Here is a 15,177-nt window from a genome sequence, read left to right on the forward strand (position 1 = left end):
ATCAGTGATGTTGAATACAGCAAAGGCCAAAATAAAGCTTTCCTATCTGGTGAGAAAGTTATTAGTTATTAATTATAATGTGCAGTTTGAGAATTATGTATAATGCCTATCAACATAATGGTAAATTTGGAAGAAAATTATCTGGCTGTAAAAGAAATTAAAATATCCACTGAATGCCAGAGTCACAGAGCATTTTATAAAGAAGCCAAGTGATGAAAATGAATAGAAGAAAGGTGATAAGTTAGAGACAGAAGAGGCAAGCAAGTTTTTTTCCTCCTCCAAGGGAACAAAGACCAATTAATGAAGAATTGAACACACAGAAAGAAATGTTAATTCTAAGAGCAATATACTTAGAATGTGGGAAATAATCAGATGATTTTTTTTTAAACTTATTCTTCTGGACTACTATAGAATGTTTTTACTAAAGTGTCAAAGAAGGATTATAAAATCTTCACTGTATTAATATTTTTTTATGTTAGATCATAAATCTTAAGAAGAGTAGCTGTCTTAAAATTCTTGTAACACTTAGCTCCAGCCAGAAAACATGTAATAACTGGCTTTTTAGGAATTTTTCAAGAGTTTGAACCTTTCCTTAAAAACTAAAGTGAAAAATGAAAGGATAGTGTAAAGATAAAAATAGTGATATTAAATGAGTGAGGAAATAGTTTGATATCAATCCTAATATATTAATTGACATTAATTTGTGTTTTCAGATGACAGTATATATTATGAAATCCTGCAATGGGAAAATGTAGATGGGAGCATCATGGTGTCTTTTATCATTTTCAATGCAATCTATAATTCACAAACCTTAGACTTTTTGTGTTTTACAGTCTGTTGCCAGAATCGGCCAAACTGGAACAAAGTCTGTCTTCTCACAGAGCGGAAATAGTCGAGAGGTAACTCCAATTCTTGTTGCACAAACACAAAGTTCTGGCCCACAAACAAGGTATTTATTGTGGTGTCATTATTTGATATCATTTGGCTTTTCTTGCTATAAAACATGACTTTATTCCTTTTAGGCAGGTTTTGACCTTCCCTAGGATTCTAGAATGACTATTACAAATTTTGAATATGTCAAATTAGAAATTTCTATGGGCTCTTGGGTGGCTTAGTCAGTTGAGCATTAGATTCTTGATCTTGGGGTTCTAAGTTCAAGCCCCATTGTTGGATATAGAGATTGCTTAAAAATAAGATCTTTAAAAAAAAAAAAAGAAAGAAAAAGAAGTTTCAAGCTTACTGAAAAGACTAGTATAATTTTTAGTTGAGTTTCTTTTTTTTTTTTAAGATTTATTTTTTTATTTTTGAGAGAGCGCAGGGGAGGGGCAGAGACAGAGACAGAGGATCTGAGGCAGGCTCTGCTCAGTCAGCAATGAGCCCATGGTGGGGCTCGAACTCACGAACTGCGAGATCAAGACCCCAGAGAAGTCCAAATGCTCAACCTATGGAGCCACCAAGGTGCCCCTAGTTGATATTCTGAACACTCCTCCAAAATAATTTTCTTTTTTTTTTTTTTTTTCAAAATAATTTTCTTAATACATGATCTTCATTGGTCAAGTACAGATAGGTTTCATTCTCCTCTTCCACTTTTGTATGCACATCATCTTCTGGTAAATCTTTAAATAATGAATCCACTTCCACACAGAAATGTGTTAAGTAGGATTTCTTTTCCTGTTCAAGCACTCAAAAATAAATTATAGCTAGTGTTTTAAAAGGAGAATACAGCTCTGTCTTCTTCTAAAATAGTGAACATGTACTATAATACTTAAAACAGACACACATGTGCATATACCTTGACATATAAAAGGCCTCCATATTTCTGAAATGCCAGGATGGTAGGCCTTTTCATGAGTGCGAGCTTCCCGACAGAGGACAGTGATTGCCTGGGGCTCAGTTATGAGAAGGAGCCTGAGGACTCCTGCAGAACAACTTGATAGAGGCTGAGTAAATGCTAATCCTAAAGAATATGTAGGCGTAATTTACTGAATAATACATTTCACTTAAAGCTAAACAAATACACTAACTTTAATAAGCAACTATTAATAATTTTGTATGGGGCTTTTTTTTGTATTATTGATTCCATTTTATCTCCTTTATTGCCTGTATTAGTTTCCTACAGCTTCCGTTACAAGGTATTGCAAACTGGGTCACTTAAAACAACAGAAATGCATTCATTCACAGTTGTGGAAGCTATAGACCAAAGTCAGGTGCTGATAGGGTCATACTTCCTCCAAAACCTCTAAGGGAGGATCTTTCCTTGTCTCTTCCAGCTTCTGGTAGCCTCAGGCATTCTTTAGTTTGTGGGAGCATAACCCAGTATCTGCCTCTGTCTTCACATGGCCATCTTCCCTGTGTGTCTCTATATCCAAATTTCCCTCTTTTTTTTTTTTTTTTTTAATGTTTTATTTACTTCTGAGAGAGAGAGACCGCATGAGCAGGAAAGGGTCAGAGAGAGAGGGGGACACAGAATCTAAAACAGGCTCCAGGCTCTGAGCTGGCTGTCAGCACAGAGCATGACATGGGACTCGAACCCACCAACTGTGATGATCATGACCTGAGTCAGTCGACGTTCAAGCGACTGAGCCACCCAGGCACCCCCAAATTTCCCTTTCTTATAAGGGCATCAGTCATACTGAATTAGAGCTCACTCTAATGACCTCATCTTGATTACATCTATAAAGACCCTGCATCTAAATAAGTCACATTCATGGGTATGAGAGTTAGGGCTTCAACATATTCTTTGGGAAACCAGTTCAGCCCATAACATTGCCTTATTAAAACAGGCAATGTTTATTTTGTCTTTGCTGTTTTAGTGTTTAGAGCATACATTTTAACTTAAAGTATTTTCAAGTAATTTTGTACCACATCATATATAGTATAAAACCTTATAACAGTATGTTTTCATGTTTCTCTCCACATCTTTATGCTATTACTGTCATATATTTTGCTTCTATATATGTATAAACCCCACAGTGCATTGTTGTAGTTTTGCCCGTAAATAGTTACCTTCTACAGAGATTTTTTAAATAAGAAAAAAATCTATTTTATATTTGCCCACATATTTGCTATTTCTGGTGTTCTTTCTATAGGTCCAAATTTCAAATTGGTATCCTTTTCCTTAATTTTGAAAGACTAAAATTTCTTGTAGTCTAAGTCTGCCGGTAATGAATTTCTTCAGCTTTTGTATGTCTAGAAAAAAATTTTATTTCACATTTGTTGTTTTTGAAATAAATTTTCACTGGATATAGAATTCTTGTTCAGTTTTTTGTTTTTTAAATATTCTACTTTCTTCTAGCATGTGTTGTTTCTTTTTTTTTTTTTTTTACAAATAGTTTATTGTCAAATTAGTTTCCACATAACACTCAGTGCTCATCCCCACAAGTGTCCTCCTCCATGCCCATCCCCCCCTCCCCCCCACCTCCATCAGTCCTCAGTTTTTGTCAGCATTCAAGAGTCTCTCATGGTTTGCCTCTCTCCCTTTCCCCCACCATTTACTCCCTTCTTCTCCCCCTTGTTCCTCCGTCAAGTTCCTCCTAATCCTCCTATACGTGCAAACATATGATATTTGTCCTTCTCTGCCTGACTTATTTCGCTCAGCATAATACCCTCAAGGTCCATCCATGTTGCTACACATGGCCAGATTTCATTGTTTCTCATTGCCATGTAGTATTCCATGGTATAGATAAACCACATCTTCTTGATCCATTCATCTGTTGATGGACACTTAGGCTCTTTCCATGTTTTAGCTATTGTGGAGAGTGCTGCTATGAACATTGGGGTACCTGTGCTCCTATGCATCAGCACTCCTGTATCCCTTGGGTAAATTCCTAGCAGTGCTATTGCTGGGTCATAGGGGAGTTCTATTGTTAGTTTCCTGAGGAATCTCCACTAGCATGTGTTGTTTCTGACCAGAAGTCTGATCTCATTCTCACTTTTGTTCCCCTATATGTAATCTATCTCTTTTTTCCGTTTTTATGATTTTCTTTTTATCACTGATTAAGGTCATTTGGTTGTGATGTGCTCTAGTGTAGTTTTCTTCTTTCTTGGCCTTCAGATTTATTGAGCTTCTTGGATCTGTGAGTTCATAGTTTTTATCAAATTTAGCTAATTTTTGACCATTATTTCTTCTAATATTTTTTCTGGTCATATCCCCTCTCTCCTTATGGGACACCAGATGTATGTATATTAGATTGTTAAGTTGTCCCCCATAGCTCAGTGTTGTGTTCATTTTTGTTTCTAGTCGTTTTCTTCTGTTTTATTTTCGACAGTGGTTATAGCTATGTCTTCAAGTTAACCACTTTTTTCTTCTTCAACATCTAACCTGCTGTTAGTCCTATCCAGTATGTATAGATATTTTTAATCTCAGATATTCTATTTTTCATCTCCAGAAGTTTGGTTTGCTTCCCTCCTTTAACATCCTCATTCTTTCTTCTACTTTTTTGAGCATATGGAATATATCTATAATAGCTTTTTTAGTAATTTTTGTCTAATTTTACTGTTATTTCTGGATCTGTTTTTTATTGATTTTTTTTCTGTTCAATATAGGTTATATTTTCCTGCATCTTAGTATGCCTAGCATTTTTTTTATTGGAAAATTTATTCTGTTGAGTGCTAGACTATTTTATTTTCTTTTTTTTAAGTATTTGTTTTGTTCTGGGATGCAGTTAAATTACTTGTTAACAGTTTGTTCCTTTCAGGTCGTGATTTTTAAGTTTTGTTAAATAGAACAAGAGTGGCCTGTAGTCTGGACTAATTTTGTCCCACTATTGAAGCAGTATCCTTTGAGGATCTACTTAGTGACCTGTTGAGAGAGAGGTTTCTTAATTCTGGCCGTTGAAAATATGAGCTACTCCAATCCAAACCCAGTTGAGCTCCAAGAAATGTTCTGCCAGCTCCTTTCTGGTAGTTCTTTCTTTGGATTTGGATAGTTTTCCTCACTGTAATACTATAGTAAGTTCTGATGCTAATCACCAAGACTTAGTATAGACTATGCAGGCTAAGATCATAGTCCCAACAAGACTTAATCAAATTTTATTGACTTGCCCACTGCAAATTCATGGGTTTCCTGGGCCACCTTCACCTCTAACCAATTAGCTACAAATTTGAGGGTTCTAATTACTCCCTCAGGTTTAATAATTTGCTAGAACAATTCACAAAATTTAGGAAAGTTCTATGCTTATAGTTTGATCATAAAGGATACCAATCAGGGCCAGACAAATAAGACCAAGGTCTGGGAGGGTCCTGAACAGAGCTTCCAGTCCTTTCCCTGTGGAATCAAGATATGTCACCCCACCAGCACATTAGTGTGTTCACCAACCTGGAAATTCCACTGAGTTGTTAGTTTTTATTGGGGTTTCATCCTATAGGCATGATAGATTGTATCGTTGGCCATGTGATTTAACTTAATCCCCAGCCACGCTCCCCTTCCTAGCGGAGGTCAGGCTGTTAACACCTAGCTCAAAGCTTCAGCCCTCTAATTCGTGGTTGGTCTTTCCAGCAAGGGTAGCCCAGTCATCTCATTAGCATAAACTCAGAGGCCCACCGTATATAACAGACACTCCTATCACTTGGGAAATTATAAGAATTTAGAAGCTTCTTCTCAAGAATGCAGGACAAAGACCAAATTATTTCTTTTTTAGAACATACCTTATTATAACACACAGTTGCACGACTGTTTTCAGCTGAAAATTCTAGGTTCCTGCAGAACTTTGAAGCTCTCCCTCTTTGTAGCTCTCCCCTTCCTAGTATTCTGCCCTGCATATTCTAGCTGTCTTCACTGCCCAAAAGTCTCCACACAGGGAGACCCTGAGTTCTGATAGTGTTCCCTTTCCCTGCGCTGTGTCCTCAGAATACTCCTCAGGTGTTGCTGTCCAATGTCTGAAAAACATCGTTTCGAATGTTTTGTTAAGTGTTCTAGCTGTTTAAGATGGGAGAGTAAATCTGGTCCAGAGGGCTGCATTACAACTGGCAGTGGAAGTCTGTTCTTTTTTTAGAAAGTTGTTTTTTTAGCAATGATTAGAATAGCATAGTTCTCTTAACTAAATTGCCCCAAAAAGTGTGTATGTCATCATTTTCTCTACATATTTTAACCTCTAAAAATCATTTTTATAATCTTTCCAAGGCATCTTCTTATAACTAGTAGGATATTTCAGATTTTATTACAGAGCCATAAAATGATACTATTCACAAAAGCTTTTTAAAAAAGTGTTTAATATAACTGGTACATAATGACATAGGTAGTAAGTGATAGAACTTGATTTCAGACCTCAACAGTCTTGATTCTAGAGCACGTTCTTTTCCTTCTCAAACTCCTAGTTAAACAGAGGCAAATTATAAAGAGATATGTATATTTCATATGTGGTGACTAATGTTTCAAAACGTTAGACATAGTATCTGCTGTATTTTTCTGAAGCCTGTCAGACTTTGAACATTTTTTTCTTTTGTCAAATTGGCCTTTGGAAGTAACAGATCCCTATTGAAAGTCATAATATAGGAAGAATTTATCTTCTTCAAACTCCTAGCCCCAGAATCTTCTTACTATTATTTTTACTTCTACCCCCACAAAAGTTATGTTATACAACTTTCCGTGGCATTTAAGAAGTCTCAGCATTTTTCTCAGAATTGTCCTCCCTATAAACTGCTCCATGGAGATCAAATTATTCCCTCCCACTTCTCAGACAAACTCTTCTATAATTAGGTAACGCTATTGACAACATATAATTCACATTTGTAATGTAAATGACACATAGTTGTTCAAATAAAGAATATTGTACTTTTAAAAATGGACTGGTTTCTGAAAAAGACAGAACTGTGGAGACAATAGAAAGGTCAGCAGTTGCCAGGAGTTGGAGGGGGGGGGATGAAGAGGCAGAGCCCAGAGGTCAGGGCAGTGAAAATGTTTTGTATGTACCATAATGGGTACATGTCATATTATACCTCTGTGCATACCTACAGAATGAACAAAACCAAGAGTTCTGTTCTGTCATAAACTATGGACTTTACAGTATGTCAGTGTAGGCTCATCACTTTTTACGAGTGTAGCAGTCTGGTGGGGGGTGTTTATAATGAGTGGGACTTGGGAGAATATGGCAGATCTCTCTACCTTCCCCTCAATTGTGCTGTGAATTTTTTTTTTTTTTTTTTTTTTTTTTTTAGTTTTATTTATTTTGAGAGAGAGAGCGTGTGAGCAGGGGAGAGTCAGAGAGAGGGAGAGACAGAATTCCAAGCAGGCTCCACACTGACAGCACAAGCCTGACACAGGGCTTGAACTCAAACCATAAGATCATGACCTGAGCCAATGACAAGCGTCTGATGCTTAACTGACTGAGCTACCCAAGCGCCCCTGCTATAACGTTAAACTGCTCCAAAAAAATAATACTAATTTTTTTAAAAATTATTATAAAATAAAATTAATTCATCAACCTAAATCACCTCACTTGCTGAAATCCCTACATTGAGATTCTATTTTTGAAAAGGCTAAGGACTACCTGGGCTTTCTTTACTCACTGAGCAGTATCTCTTTTATTCTCAGAAGCCTCTTTGACTCAAATCCAGGTAACTTAGTGGGATTTCTCATAAACTGTAAATCTTTGAGCCCATAAACTTACCACTGTCAGATAACTTTAGGTTTTTTAAGTTTGCTTATTACCTTTTTTTTCTTTTTTTCTTTTTGAGAGAGAGTGAGCATGAGCGAAAGTGAGGGGGGGCAGAGGGAGAGAGAGAGAGAGAGAGAGAGAGAAAGAGAGGATCTGAAGCAGGCTCCACACCTAGCATGAGCCCAACCAGCGTGGAACCCAGATCAGGGCTTAATCCCACAACTCTGAGATCACAGCCTGAGCCAAAATCAGTAGTTGGATGCTCAACAACTGAACCACCCAGGCGTCCCTAAGTTTGCTTACTTTTGAAGAACAGAATCCTTGTATCTTAGGGTTTGCCTTTAAAGTTTAAAAAAAAAAAAAAAGAGTACCCAATCAATTACTAGATTTCTTTTGTCCTAACAGAATAAACCTTACTGTGGTTGTGTGAATTTATAGGGAAATAATTTCTCAAGTGTCAGTTGTTCTAATGGTATTTATTTATTGGCAGATAGCCCACATTTAGACTGTCCATGTCCAAGTGTCCTTTTCTCTAACTTGGTATAGTTGTAAATGAGGGCTAGAGAGAATTAGTTTATAGATGTGTTTATCATTTATTGACCCAGAATTTTTATGTGGATTGTTTTAAGTTCAAATTAGCAGTTTCAGATAGAGTGAGGACTAGTCCTATAATCTTTCTCATTTTATGGTAACATAATTTGTAAATCCTGAGTTTTCCTGATAAACAGACTGATCAAACTAGAGTGCAAACATGGATGAATATTTGATAATGCATCTGAATCAAAACAGTAGTTAATGGTCATAGCTGGGGTTTTTTTTAAATGTCTGATTTTTATCATTTTTTTTTTTTAGTACAACACCTCAGGTATTGAGCCCCACTATCACATCTCCCCCAAACGCACTGCCTCGAAGAAGTTCGCGACTCTTTACTAGTGACAGCTCTACAACGAAGGTAGTGTAAAGATTCCTGTATGTCACGTTTCCTTAATACGTCCCTCTCTTAAATTTCCATTCATTCATGACTCCATCTCTAATGAATACATTCAGAGACTATTTAAATTATTTTAATGTTTTTTTGATTTGAAAAGCTGTCTATAACACTTGTAAATTTTCTTGGTCCTTCAATAAATATTATAAAACCATTGTTCAAAAGACAAAATTATTGTGATGGGAAACAGCTCAGTGGTTTTTAGGGGTTAGGACTTGGGCAGTGTGACTACTCAGGTATAAGCCAAAGGAATTTCTTTGTATAATAGGCAGACAGTCCTGTATCCTTGCTGTCCTGGTTGATTACACACATTATACATGTGATAAAATTTCATAGACTTATCACACCAAAAAAAAAAAAAAAACAACATGTAAAAACTGATGAGATCCAAATAAGATCTGTAGTTTAGTTGATAGTATTAAACCAGTTCTGGTCTTCTGGATTTGATGGTGTGCTATGGTTATGTCCACTATTATAACACATGTTCTGTGTTTTCTTTGTACAATTGGAGGGCCTCATTATGCCCTTGGTAAGTTTTCTTTGGTCCATTAACTCTGACATGAACAAATCAACAATTCTATGACTTACTAGCTGTAATACTCTGAGACAATTAGGTAGTATTGCATTCATTTATTTTCTTATTTTTAAATAATAAATGAAACTGCTAGACTTTCAGAAAAAAGCAACAAACACTTAATTCTGATTTACCTTACATACTAATTCGTTAATACAATTTATTTTCAGAATTGCCACATTTAAAATTAAATGAAAAGTTTTGATTTATAAATCTTTTCTGAAGAAAATATAGACAAGTGAAGACTGTATACTTTTTTGTGTCGAATACTTGAAAAAGGATTGGGAAATCTAAACTACAGGAGTTTAACAAGTATGGGATTTTCCTTTTTTTTTTTTTACAGGAGAATAGCAAAAAGTTAAAAATGAAGTTTCCACCTAAAATCCCAAACAGAAAAACTAAAAGTAAAACTAATAAAGGAGGAATAACTCAACCTAACTTAAATGATAGCCTTGAAATTACAAAATTGGACTCTTCCATCATTTCAGAAGGGAAAATCTCTACAATCACTCCTCAGATCCAGGCATTTAATCTACAGAAAGCAGCAGCAGGTCTGTTGTAAATGCTTAATGTCTCCTTTGTATTTTATTTCATTCACTTACTTTAAGTAAATTTCTTTATGTTCATTAAAGTACCTTCTGTTTTTTCCAGATAGATGTTGGAATTTTTAATAAATTATTTTGTAATTAGCCTTTCTAGAAAACCAAACTGTTTTACTGTGTTTTTCTTCTTTGTTTACTATATTGTTTTCTCCTAGAAGGTTTGATGAGCCTTCTTCGTGAAATGGGGAAAGGTTATTTAGCTCTGTGCTCGTACAACTGCAGAGAAGCTATATATATCTTGAGCCACCTACCTTCTCACCACTACAATACTGGTTGGGTACTGTGCCAAATTGGAAGGGCCTATTTTGAACTTTCAGAGTACATGCAGGTAAGAGATAATTTAAATTTAATTAAGATGCCTATGTTTGAAAAAAAAAAAAAAAAAAGATGCCTATGTTTGAGACAGCTAGATCTAAAAGGTCAATATTTATTATGTAATGTCTTTATTTTCTGAGCATTTGTCATTTATAAATAGACAATTTTTTTTCTTGTGTTTAAGGGGTGAATAATTTAACTTCCGAGGGGATTGCTTGAAATTGATTTGTAGAGGGGCTCCTGGGTGGTTCAGTCAGTTAAGTGTCTGACTTCGGCTCAAGTCATGATCTCACTGCCTGTGAGTTCGAGCCCCATGTCTGACAGCTCAGAACCTGGAGCCTGCCTTAGGTTCTGTCCCATCTCTCTGCCCCTCCCCTGCTCATTCTCTCTCTCTCTCTCTCTCTCTCTCTCTCTCTCTCTCTAGTCTCTCAAAAACAAAACAAAACAAAACAGGGGCGCCTGGGTGGCTTAGTCGGTTAAGTGTCCAACTTTCACTTAGGTCATGATCTCTCAGTTTGTGGGTTCGAGCCCCGCGTCGGGCTTTGTGCTGACTGCCAGCTCAGAGCCTGGAGCCTGTTACCGAGTCTATGTCTCCCTCTCTCTCTGACCCTTCCCTGCTCACGCTGTCTCTCTCTCTCCTAGAAATAAATAAATAAATAAATAAAAATATTTTTAAAAAAAACAAAAAACAAAAATAGACTTGTAGAGACTCCAAGTCATCCATATATTCTTATGTGGATATTTGTACACTACTCAGCTGGATCTGAAAATATATATCACCATGTAATAGATGTTTATAATCAGACTTTTTTCTACTATATGCAGAGTTCCTACTGGGATGAAATTTTGGCATATAATATGTTTAATAAAACTTGAAAAGAGCTATGAAGAAAATTTTATATAATCGAGGACAGTATCCTTCACAAGACTTTTACGCTTTTAATTACATTCATTACTTAAGTTATCTGTTTATACCAGAAAAGGAGATTATAAAGCCAAAGAAAATTCTAATTTCCAATTTAAATTTCCTTCCCAGTTCATCTTCCAAGCATTTTTTCTCCTCACCCCTAAACTTAAAAAAATAAAAAATAAAAACTTTAATAAACCTATATATTAATAAAATTTCCCTAGTACAAATTATTTAAAGTTTATAATAAAGTTACCTTTGCTCTCTTTACTTTCATTTCTGTTTATTCCATGCATGTTATGTCCTAGGCTCTTCTAGACTCTAATACAGCTAGATAAATAATTGCTTACCTTTATAGAGCATGCATTCTAGTAAAAGAGACAGATTGTAAGCCAAGCAATCTATATGGACAGGTAGCACTAGGTCATAGGAAGTTAGAAAAAAATGAAGCATGGTAAGATTGCAGGGCAGTAATGTATGGTGCTATTTTCTAAAAGCATTCTCAGAGGAAGGTCACTGCTCCCTTCATGAACCATGCAAAGACCTGAGGGTGAAGTGTTTTTTCTTCCAGGGAGAGCATAAATACAGAAGATACCACCTCGTGTATTTTTGTATGGTAAAGAAAGAAATGGTGTTGTCGACAGATAGCCGTGTTCATTGCTAGAAGTTCCATGGTCCTTTCAAAATTATTTCTGATTTATTATTTTACAGGTACTTTAAAATGCATAATTTTTATTGTTTCCCTCTAACTATATGGCAGTGACACAGATACTTAACAGAAGACTTTGTTTCAACTTAATTTCATAAGGATTTTTTCCCCTTTTTTTTTTTTTTTTGGCCTATGCCATGGTCACTTTTCAGAAGAAGCAATAGATCCTGAAAAGTTTTAAACCAGAATATTTGTAGAACCTGTATTTGACTTGTGGTTAAGTCTATCTTCTTATAACAAATGCCAATTTGAAAAACTTACCTATATAACTTTTAAGAGATATCAGGGAAGTTACAAATCATTAAGCTAATCATAGATCTTGTATGGCCATTTCTTGGAGTTCCTAGTTTTATAAATGCTGTTTTCTTTTTTCTGCCATCTTCATTTCATTACGAACAGTCCTAATATTTTTTATTCATTTAAAAAAATTTTTTTAACATTTTAATTTATTTTTGAGAGAGCGAGAAAGACAGAGCATGAGCGGGGGAGGGTCAGAGAGAGAGGGAGACACAGAATCTGAAGCAGGCTCCAGGCTCCGAGCTGTCAGCACAAACCACAAGATCATGACTTGAGCTGTAGTCAGACGCTTAACCAACTGAGCCACACAGGTGCCCCTTCCCCTAAAGTTTTCAACTCAGCCTCTTAATAGAAGTCAGTGCAAAAGTAGTTTTGTGTTACAGAAGTCATTATTCTCTGACCTTTCCTGAGTTATTCTGTAAAGCCATTATTCAAATTTGGAAATGTATGTTTTGTGAATAAAACAATTGGCTTGGCCTTTGTAAATCTTAATTTTGTATAGTTTTCTCCTCTTTTTGGTGGAACCATAGATTTCTTTTCACAGTTCATCTTCTTCCCTTTTTACCATGACTTGTGTATGTCTGGTTTGACCTACCGTCAAAGCTGTTCAATTTGGCCTTGTGTATCACTCATTCGCATTAATGCTGTAAAACAAGGCAGCATTTAGGTCTTATGAAAACAGTACCCAGTATTTTCCCTGTATATATGTAAATTGTATCAACTTGTTTTCCCCTTAACTGGTTTTTTTTTTTCTTTGAGGCTGAAAGAATATTCTCAGAGGTTCGAAGGATTGAGAATTACAGAGTTGAAGGCATGGAGATCTACTCTACAACACTTTGGCATCTTCAGAAAGATGTTGCTCTTTCAGTTCTTTCAAAAGACTTAACAGACATGGATAAAAATTCACCAGAGGTACGTTAACTGAAACCCTGGGTTTATGTTGTTGTCTTTTGATCACTTTTAACATGTGGGGATGAATCACATATTTCAGACACCATTTAGCATCATCCGCACTTATTTTTACACACTTCTCTATAGGCAGAGACGGCTTAAGAGAAGAGAAAGTCCTAGAATATGTGGTGCAGATTCACAAGCACTGATTTTATTCAAGACTAATAAAGATTTGGCTATATTACAATTGCTGTTGTCAGCAAAATTAGTGTTCATTAAGCAGAAATCATGTAGATTGGAAAAAGTGCTAATTTAAATTAAAATAAAATAGTGTTTTTTATTGTCATTTTAAGACACAGGCACGGGGCGCCTGGGTGGCTCAGTCGGTTAAGCGTCTGACTTCGGCTCAGGCCATGATCTCACAGTTCGTGGGTTTGAGCCCCATGTCGAGCTCTGTTTTGACAGCTAGCTCAGAGCCTGGAGCCTGCTTCAGATTCTGTGTCCCCCTCTCTCTCTGACCCTTCCCTGTTCACGCTGCCTCTCTCTCTCTCTCTCTCTCAGAAATAAATAAAAAGCATTAAAAAAAGTAAATAAAAAGACACAGGCACAACTCATTTACATCCTCCAGTCCTGTAACAATTCTATTTTGTTGCATATCAAGAATAATTAGTGGTACTTTTGTAACATATTTAAGCTTAGAATTAAAAACATTCAGGGGGCCTATGTGGCTCAGTGGGTTAAGCGACTAACTTCAGCTCTGGTCATGACCTCACAGTTCATGAGTTCAATCCCCGCATTGAGCTCTGTGCTGACAGCTCAGAGCCTGGAGCCTGCCTCAGATTCTGCATCTCCCTCTCTCTCTGCAACTCCCCTGCTTACACTCTGTCTCTCTCTCAAAAATAAATAAAACCTCAAAAAAAAAATAAATAAATAAATAAATAAATAAAACCTTACCAAAAAAAAAAACCATTCAGTTCTCATTATTCTTGATAATTATGTTCAGTAGTTTCTGTGAACACTGAGTTAGCAAAGACTGAGCCATTGCTTCCAGGACACATACCTCACGCGGAGTTGTGTGTGTGTGTGTGTATTTTTTTTTAAGTTTATTTAAGAGAGAGGGAGAGAAAAGGAGAATCCCAAGCTGGCTGTCAGCGCAGAGCTAGACTCAGGGCTTGATCTCACGTGAGATCATGACCTGAGCTGAAACCAAGAGGCGATGCTTAACTGACTGAGCCACCCAGGTGCCCCAGATTATATTCTTAAATCGTAAAAACAACCCATCCTGGTAGATTTCTATTTTCTTTATTTTATAAAAAAGAGAAAATGAGGTTCAGAAGTGTTAAGATGATTTGCCTGAAGCCACCCTAACAAGCAGGTGCCAGAGTTGGGAGTCCATCTCTGTCCACCGGGCCCCAGTGCCAATTTCTTGCACTGCACTGCCCCTACACTCACTCATATCTGCAAGAGTGGTGAAACAGGGAGGCCTAGAGTTGCCTGTTTTGACCTCATCTGAGACCGTGCCTGTTGGACCACTCATATGTTGGGTCCACAGCAACTGCTAACCTACTCCCAAGTGTTGATTATGGTTTAACAAATACTGTAAATTTTACCAAGTAGACAAATTCAGTAACATGAAATTTTTTTTTTTTTAATAATTTTATTTATTTCTAGGAGAGAAAGAGAGAGAGACAGCGTGAGCAGGGGAGGGTCAGAGAGAGAGGGAGATACAGACTCTGAAATAGGCTCCAGGCTTTGAGCTGGCAGTCAGCACAGAGCCCGATGCGGAGCTTGAACCCACGAACCGCGAGATCATGACCTAAGCGAAAGTCGGACACTTAACCGACTAAGCCACCCAGGCACTCCATGAAATTCTTAAACAATGAAGGTCCACCGTATCTATTTAAAAGTCTTGATTTTAGTCATAAATTTGGTTAGACAAATAGAAGCAGAATTTTAACTATACATTTGTGTTTTGTTTCCATTTTTTAAAGGCCTGGTGTGCTGCGGGGAACTGTTTCAGTTTGCAACGGGAACATGATATTGCAATTAAATTCTTCCAGAGAGCTATCCAGGTGGATCCAAATTATGCTTATGCCTATACTCTATTAGGGCACGAATTTGTGTTAACTGAAGAGTTAGACAAAGCATTAGCTTGTTTTCGAAATGCTATCAGAGTCAATCCGAGACACTATAATGCATGGTAAGTGCTAATGAAATGCAAAGACAATATCCTCCTGATAGGACTGATCCTCAATAATTTTTCTGGTTAGAAATCTCTTTATTGTCATGAACTTAATAC

The 15,177-nt window shown here is 36.5% G+C and overlaps 1 protein-coding gene across 6 annotated transcripts in view; it reads left to right on the plus strand.

Moving 5' to 3' along the window:
* Positions 1–15,177, plus strand: part of CDC27 (cell division cycle 27) — a 73,622-nt gene that overhangs the window by 36,356 nt on the left and 22,089 nt on the right. For 4 of the 6 annotated variants that reach the window (XM_039250644.1, XM_039250648.1, XM_039250646.1 and 1 more), the window contains 6 exons: positions 834–949; positions 8,448–8,547; positions 9,501–9,708; positions 9,915–10,087; positions 12,747–12,899; positions 14,870–15,078. In XM_039250644.1, the coding sequence (XP_039106575.1) occupies positions 834–949; positions 8,448–8,547; positions 9,501–9,708; positions 9,915–10,087; positions 12,747–12,899; positions 14,870–15,078 (959 nt within the window). The remainder of the gene's footprint in view (positions 1–833; positions 950–8,447; positions 8,548–9,500; positions 9,709–9,914; positions 10,088–12,746; positions 12,900–14,869; positions 15,079–15,177) is intronic. The other 2 variants (XM_039250645.1, XM_039250647.1) reach the window with 1 other exon arrangement.

Source organism: Hyaena hyaena, unplaced genomic scaffold, assembly GCF_003009895.1.
Source record: "Hyaena hyaena isolate Hyena2069 unplaced genomic scaffold, ASM300989v1 scaffold_378, whole genome shotgun sequence".
Lineage (NCBI taxonomy): Eukaryota > Metazoa > Chordata > Mammalia > Carnivora > Hyaenidae > Hyaena > Hyaena hyaena.